The 8,509-nt window shown below is 34.3% G+C and overlaps 1 protein-coding gene across 1 annotated transcript; it reads left to right on the top strand.

Annotated features, from left to right (window-relative positions):
- Window positions 1–3,355: 3,355 nt before the first annotated feature.
- On the top strand, window positions 3,356–7,605 carry LOC143575782 (AP2-like ethylene-responsive transcription factor AIL5). The gene is made up of 8 exons (XM_077060067.1): window positions 3,356–3,663; window positions 3,842–4,148; window positions 4,848–4,930; window positions 5,560–5,648; window positions 5,734–5,807; window positions 5,933–5,983; window positions 6,323–6,399; window positions 6,959–7,605. Exons 1-8 carry the CDS (start codon window positions 3,537–3,539, stop codon window positions 7,546–7,548), a joined length of 1,398 nt encoding a protein of 465 aa, XP_076916182.1. The 5' UTR covers window positions 3,356–3,536; the 3' UTR covers window positions 7,549–7,605.
- The last annotated feature ends 904 nt before the right edge of the window (window positions 7,606–8,509 follow it).

Below are 8,509 nucleotides of genomic sequence, written 5' to 3' on the forward strand. Positions count from 1 at the left end.
ACAATTTTAGTCCCTAGACTTTGGAAAGTTGATACTTTGAACTCGAAATTTTCACAGTGTTACATTTACCTCGGACCTATATACGAGATTAATTTTGTATAAATATCTAGATCGAATGATCCAGCATTAGACATTTTGTCTAATTCGTATTGTGTTGCAATGTGGATAGGTATAGAAAAATATGTTAAGATTTTCAGAAGCTTGTTCACGCAATGTCTAGTTTTAAATTTATTAAAAAAATGATTATTATCTTAACCAAACCGCAAACAAATAGGCAAGTGTACTTATCGTATAAATAGTAAAGTATAGGAAGAACTAAGTATCGATCCACGGACACACTTGTTTGATTTTTACTACTAAATCATTATATTTATCTTAATTGGAAGTAAACATCATAGTGGTTTTGGTTTTGAGAAGTAAATTATAAAAGAAATTTAAAGCATATATTAAAGACAATATTTTTTTTGTGTTTTTATATTTTTATAGAGATGATTAAGTATTAGTTAAAACTCTTCTTAACTTGGTTTAACAATTAATTAGTAAACATGTGATATGAGGTTACTATGGTGATTAAATGTTAGAATAACACATTATTCCCAAGTCATGTTATTCCATGATAATTATAGAAAGAGATATGCATAACTTCATGATCTCCACAAAAACATCATTTTATGTATGCAAGTAGTATATAATAAGTACTTATAAGATAACTTATTTTTTAAGATAAAACAACCCCTTAAATTACTAAGTAAATTGTCCATGATATTTAATAAGAATAACTTTTGTTATTACACTTAAAATACCAATTAGGATTAGTTAAGTTGTTAAAGATTAGCTTTGAGTTACCAAGTATTAATCCGCACATCTCTTGGACAATTGTAGAATAAATTGTTGTTTTCTTTCTGCATGTTATTTTAGTTTGGCATATCCCGTTGTAAAATGTACACGTCACGGATGCATCAAATGAATTTGTATGGTATCTACATTCTCCTGAATGCATCTTCCCACAAGTCTTACAAACAAACATCGAAGAATGCAAATATTTCTTTGTCTCCTTTTGGTCATTTGATTTCTTGGTTTCTTTTTCTTATGTATTTTTAGTGTTATTCTTTTTATCTTCTTCTTGAGTCTTTGTCACACTGTTAATTAAGTATCAAGCTAATTCCATTGTCGAATAAGTTGTTTGTGGCATATGGGATGTTACCATGTCTCTTATTTCTCTTGGCAACCTATATGTGTGTGTGTGTGTATATCGGGTAACTTTGGTTTCTAGTTATTTGAGAATATTTTTAAATCCTTAAAAATTCCAATATTTTTAAAATTATTTATGACATGTTACACGTAGTAAACACAATATCCTGATTTAGACCCACGAGAGTCGGGACAACCCGCCCAATCGGCGTCAGTATAAGCAAGTAGAGAAGGAGAAACACTGTCTCCGCGAGTTAGTCCTAAATATATTGCACCTTGAACGTAGAAAAAAACACGTTTAAGTGCATCCCAATGAGTAGAACGTGGGGTGTGCATATGCATGCAAAATTGCTGAACCGCATAGCTACTATCAGGTTGCGTAAAGGTAAGGTATTGTAGTGCACCAACTATACTGCAATATAACGTCGGGCCCTCAAAGGGGGTGCCAAATCAGCCTCTAACTTACGGCCGCTAGTATCGACCAGAGTTGGCGCTCGCTTTCAAGTTTCATCCCAGCGCATTTTATAACGTCTTGAGCATAGGAACTCTGATATAAGAACATGTTATCGTCTGTCTGAGTAACGGTTATCCCAAGAAAAAATCATAGTTACTCTGGATCTTTCATGGAGAATTTATTCGCCAAACTATACATTAATTGTTGATGAAGTACCTTAGAGGAGGATGTTAAAATAATATCATCTACATGAAGGAGTAGATAAATAGTATGCGAGTCAGAGTGTAGAATAAATAAAGAGTTATCACATTGACTTTGTGTGAACCTCAAGTGCAAAACAAAGTCAGTGAACCGTTGATATCAATTCTGTGGTGACTGTTTCAAACCGTATAAAGATTTTTTAAGCCAACACACATATTACGGATGAACTTGCTTGGAAACCCCATGTGTTGATAATGTAGACTGTTTCGTTCAAAGTTTCACGTAAAAAAACATTGGTCACATCCAACTGATGAACCGACCACGATCTTGATAAAGCTATTAATAGTGCGGTGAGAATAGTCGCCGAGTTAACAACCGGACTAACGGAATCCCCACAATCTATACCAACTTGTTGCGATTTGCCATCACAAACCAAACATGCTTTATGTCGCTCCAGGCTTCCATTAGAATGGGACTTTTGTTTAAATAGCCACATACTTCGCATTACATTCATCTGGGTGACGTGGGACAAGTTCCCAAGTCTCATTTTTAATAAGGGAGTTATACTCGTTATGAATTGCATTATACCATTCCGGAATGGACAAGTCTTGGGTTGGAATTTAGGAATAGGAATGATGGTGGCGTCCAACAAATAAAATAAATTTCTTTGGTTTAGTGATGTCATCCACGCCGCGAGTGCACATTATATGGGCATCAATTTGTGGTGGATGTGATTTGAAAATGGTTAGGGTGAATTGGGTGGTGGCTGGGAAGCGGTTAATCGGCTTGATGAGATTTCTTATGTTCTTCCATTGTTAGCTTCGATCGAGCGACATGAAAATAAGGATTTGGCTTAGTGTTTTGTGTGATGGCGCAAATGCCTTCGTATTATTCATTAAGACCAGTAACTAGCTGAATAACCAAGTCGCTATCGGCAATGGGGGCACCAACATTGGCTATTTGATCCACCAATACCTTTAGTTCTTGACAATATGGGTGCATGTACGGAAAGTTATCGAGGCGGGTGTTAGTGAACTTGGTTTTGAGATAAACAGCCCCCAGTTGCTCTTCTGTCATTGAAGAGATCGGCGAGAACCGTCCAAGCATGAAAATTCGTGGTATTAAGTTTACTTTTTTAGTTTATCTTATTTATCCTTGACTTAAATACAATCTTAAGTTACTTATTTGATAGAAAGCTTAGTATTAAGAGATATTGCTTTCGTAAACTGACATTTGGTATCATATATGAACTATACTATACATAATGATAGGTACATTTGCGAATATACGTATATGTCAAGTTTAGTAATCTCCTAGATCATTTACCTCTTTTAAAACTAGTTTACTCATGTTTAATTGTTTTGCAAGGTGCTGATAAAACAAGTCACCTAAATATTTAATGAAATTATCTGTGTTCAATTATTATTATTATTGTTGTTCAAATCTTTTAACTCCATCACCCCAAACCCCCACCCCGCCCAAAACTATCACAACAAAGGAAACAAAATAAAGAAAAAGTATGTGACACATCACCCCAAAATCATCAACCCTGTCTCCAAGCACATAACATTACATAAGCAACGCTTGTTCCCAAAACAAAATAAAAAAAAAACTCAAGACAAACACAACAAAAACAATTCAAACTCTTCCTTTCACACACTGCACACAAACACACATTTATCAAGAAACTATGAACAACATGGATTCTTCTCAACCTACCCATCATCTTCAGGATCATAACAACAACTGGCTTGCCTTCTCTCTTTCCAACCCCAACACCATCTTCCAACGACCACACTCCGTTGCCTTACACCATCGTACTCTTCTCTTCTCACTTTATTAAATTATGGTTGCAAAAGTCGGCAGACGTTTTAAAGTCTATCAACTCATTATTTATAGGCGATTTTTACAACCATTTAAATTTAACTAAAACTACACAAACATCTTAACACAATAATATTAATATTTAATATACTTTTTTTTAATCTTTTACAGATGAAGGAAACACCAACCATCACAACTTATCTGTTATCACCGACGGCAGTCCTAAACTGGAAGACTTTCTCGGCGGCTGCAGCTCAGCCGCCTCAACCGGATCTGGTCACTTTCCAGATGATCACACCGCCTCAGTTTATGACTCTGAGTTAAAGACTATTGCTGCTAGCTTTTTACATGGGTTCTCATCGGATAACCAACAGCAACTGGCGGTGACACCTACCCCGCCGCAACAAGATAACTCTCCGGCGAAGAAAGCTGTTGATACCTTTGGCCAAAGGACTTCTATTTACCGTGGTGTTACAAGGTGAAATATTATGATCAAAATCATATGAGTTAAAGTGTTTTCTAAAGATTGTAAAATATGTTTATCAAGTTTTATATAAATATTTACAAAATATAATCAGAAAATCCATTTTGTATGATCAAAATCATGTGAATAAAACTGTTTCTAAAGATTATTTGGAATCGTTACAAAGTTTTATATAAATATTTACAAAATGTTATTAAGAAAATCCATTTTGTATGATCAAAATCATCATATAAACTGTTTTCTAAATATTATTATAAAGTTATATAGAAATATTTACTAAATATTAATCAGAAAATCCATTTTGTATGACCAAAATCATGAGAATAACTCTTTTCTAAAGGTTATTATAAAGTTTATAATTATAATAATATTTACAAAATATTAATCAATCAGAAAATCCATTTTGTATGATCAAAATCATATGAACAAACTCTTTTCTAAAGATTGTTAAAATTTTTTAATAAACTGTTACAAAATATTTAGTATAAAATCCATTCAATTGATCAAAAAATATATGAATATAGGTATTGTGTAAATCTTGATCAACTATTAATTAGAAAATCCATTTAAAGAATCTTTATAAACTTTTATTAATCTTTATCAAACAAATAATAAGAAAATCCATTCAAGTGGTCAAACTCATGTGAATATTAAAACTGTTTTCTAAATATTATTAATTATTATTTATTGAAGGCACCGATGGACGGGGAGATATGAAGCTCATTTATGGGATAATAGTTGCAGACGAGAAGGGCAAAGTAGGAAAGGAAGACAAGGTAAAATGACTAATAATATACACCCACTGCACCGGCTAACATGCGCCGTGATAGCTACCAAAGATCTGAGTCAAACTTGAATAAATTTATTTCTGATCCCTAGGAAATAAAAGACCCATTAACGGCTCAGATTTTGTGGTTTCATTAAAACCACCGGCGGTGATAGCCTACTAGTTTTATAGTTTAAAACTTTAAATAACTTGAATATGTATGGCGGTTTATGCTATCGTGTGCATGTTTTTCAAGAACCCTAATTTAATCATTTGTTTTTGTTTGCTTTTGTTTTGCATGTACTGATTGATTGGTTGGATCTTCAGTTTACCTGGGTGAGTTTTTGATCTTCTACTCTTGGATGTTTTTCTTTTCAAATTATTAGCTGCATGCAATGTATCAGAGATTCAGATATAGATATGATCTTTTTGTTTATTTTTTTATTATTAAAATTATTCATTTTTTGAAATTATTGTTACTGTTGTCGAATATGTTAAAATGATCAAAACTTTCTAAATTATTATTTAGATTATGCTAGAGATCGCTAGCTGGTCGAAAACTGAATTTAGCAACGATTACGATTGAAATATGATTTTACTGAGTTTTTGTTTTTCTGAAATAAATTTTTAAATATTAAGGTGGATATGATAAGGAAGACAAAGCAGCTCGAGCTTATGATCTCGCAGCTCTTAAATACTGGGGTTTGACCACCACGACGAATTTTCCGGTAACGAATTGTATTAGAAGTTTAATAAGAATTATATTTATGGTTGCAAAAAATCGGAACCTTTATGTTTATTTATGATCTATAGGTTTGCAACTATGAGAAAGAGATTGAGGAAATGAAGAACATGACTAGACAAGAGTTTGTTGCTTCACTTAGAAGGTAGTTATTATTACTTAAATTAGCATTACATGGTCCTTTATAAATGGTTTGTTAATTGTCATTTTATCATTATATTGATTATAGATAGATTATTAGATAGTATCTAATTCATTGAAAATGTGCAGGAAAAGTAGTGGATTTTCTAGAGGAGCCTCTATTTATAGGGGTGTCACAAGGTAATATGTTATTTGTACTTTCAAGTAATTGAACCAAATTGTGTCTGGTCAATTTTTAAATCACTAATTCCTAAATCTCTCTAAAACATTTTGTCATATTTTTAGTTGGATTCCACCTTTTTCAATATTAGATAACGTTAGATTCTTTTTAACTTAAATTTGGTGGGGCCCCTTCTACATCACCCTCCGGCCATACATCTAGAGTCTGAGGCATGTTCATGGAAAATTGTTAAAAAAAAATTAACAAATGTGAAAAAAAGTGTACCTCAAGTAATAGGGGTTTTATTAATGTTTTATTTTGAGTAATGAAGTTCAATTCTAACGGATCTTAAAATGCAGGCATCATCAACATGGACGTTGGCAAGCAAGAATCGGACGAGTTGCCGGTAACAAAGATCTCTACCTCGGAACCTTCAGTAAGTCTCTCATTTTTCTAACAAATGATCATGTGCAGTTATTAAGCTATGAAGCTTATGCTACTGATACATCACTCGTATGTAGCGTTTGAATTTGCATATTAAACCTAATTATATTATTATTACCTGTCTTGATTGGCCGGTTGGACCAAGAGGCTGGCACATAATTGGTCCGGTTGTATGCATTTGAACTACTTTCATTTGAACCGCTACTTATTGATCAGACTATGAACCGGACCAGAGTTTTAAAAGAAGTTATGTGTTTTGTTTTATTCTATGCAGAATAGCATTTAATAATCTATGTGCTATTTTAAACCATATTTTGTCATGTTTAATTAAGTCTTCATGCTTTATTAATGTCACAAATTTGTACAAAGAATGATGGACTTCTATATTTATTTCAAATTCATTGTATTATGTTTTATTCTTAAATTATTTACATCGCTATCCTACGGATGTTGGCCCGGTTTTGAAAACATTGGTTTCACGAACTCATTTACTTATGCTTGTGAAAAGAGGGAACATTCAATAAAACCACTAAATTTGTTATTTTCTTTAGGTACACAAGAAGAGGCAGCAGAGGCTTATGACATTGCAGCCATCAAATTCCGAGGGTTAAACGCGGTCACAAATTTCGACATGAGCCGATATGACGTGAACAGCATCGCCAACAAAAACCTCCCAATCGGCGGCTTGTCTAACAAGTCCAAGACCTCAATGGACCAAACCGCAGCCGACACCATCCAAAGATCAGCCAACCAAGATCTCGCCACAACTTCTGAACAACCGGCACACTCGAACATCCTTAGCTTCGCGTTGCCAGTGAAACAAGACCCTTCGCCTGATTACTGGAACTCCGTGTTAGGGTACAACAATCAAAGCAGTTATCAAGCTACAAATACAACACCATACATCATGGAATACCCTTCATGTACAACCAACAATGGGTACCCCTACAGTAGTGTAGGGTTTATTCAACAAGAGAATAATGATGGCAGTACTACTGAATCAACAATTCAAGTGGGTACCCCTGCTGTAGGTTTGAATGGATCTAGTTATGACAACTGGGGAGAACAGTCATTTCACTCAAATCAACCAGTCAAGCAAAATCTATCAGTTGTTCAGACACCCATTTTTGGAATGGAATGATTTTGATTGGAGGGAGGAAAGTGAGAATTGAATGATATGACTGAAGAGAGGTGGCAGAAGTAGGACTGGAGATAGTACTACACTCAGTTATTTGTATTATTAGTTTAGGGTTATGTCTTTGCTTTACTTTCTTTCACTTTTTCTTTGGTTTTTTGCCTTTTTCATCTTTGCTGACTTACCCTAATAATTAATAGAAAATGTTCTTCATATTCAACTAGAGTTGCATAATTATTAACTTAATGTTTTCAGAATCATAACTTATTTTGCCATTCTCATCTTTTAATGGAGTGGTATGGTGGTTTGGATGTCATCGGGGGTGGGCTCAGGGAGGTCTTGGGACATCTAGGAACCCAAGCCCGTGTCCTGGGGCCTGCCAAAAAGCACATCAACTTAAGGTCACCACACCAGGAAAGAAGAAAAAGGGAGAAAAGCGGATCAAATATATCAAGGCCTGGGGCCTGACAAAAAGCACATCAACTTAAGGTCACCATACCAGGAAAGAAGAAAACGGGCGGGAAGCGGATTAAATATATCAACGCCGAAGGGCTTGGGTGGACAGGAACACCACCCTACCTCCTCTGGGGCTAAAATAAAACGATCAGGATGGGATGAACATTAGGTTCAATCATTCACTAAGCCTTTCGAATATTGTGGATTTTTTTATATTTATTTTGAGATAATAATTATGAATAGAATATTGGTAATTATGATATGAGTTGATAGATATGTGTTGGTTTGCTTTATACCATTCGGCGTACTAGATTCTTCACAGAACCTTTGACCAACTTTGACTGTGTTTTAACTCTTAACTCCGGGTTACCTTATTTGGAGTCTAACCCAAATAGAGAAAGGTGACTAATGATGTTTCCGTTCAGTAATTTCCTTTTGCAGCCTTTTCTTAAAGGGGTTTTTTAGATACAATAAGGGGTGTTTAGGAAACACCCATCCACTAAGCCACGGA

Source organism: Bidens hawaiensis, unplaced genomic scaffold (genome assembly GCF_021521415.1).
Source record: "Bidens hawaiensis isolate Kalapana, Puna unplaced genomic scaffold, B.hawaiensis_p1.1 tig00027747_1, whole genome shotgun sequence".
Classification (NCBI taxonomy): domain Eukaryota; kingdom Viridiplantae; phylum Streptophyta; class Magnoliopsida; order Asterales; family Asteraceae; genus Bidens; species Bidens hawaiensis.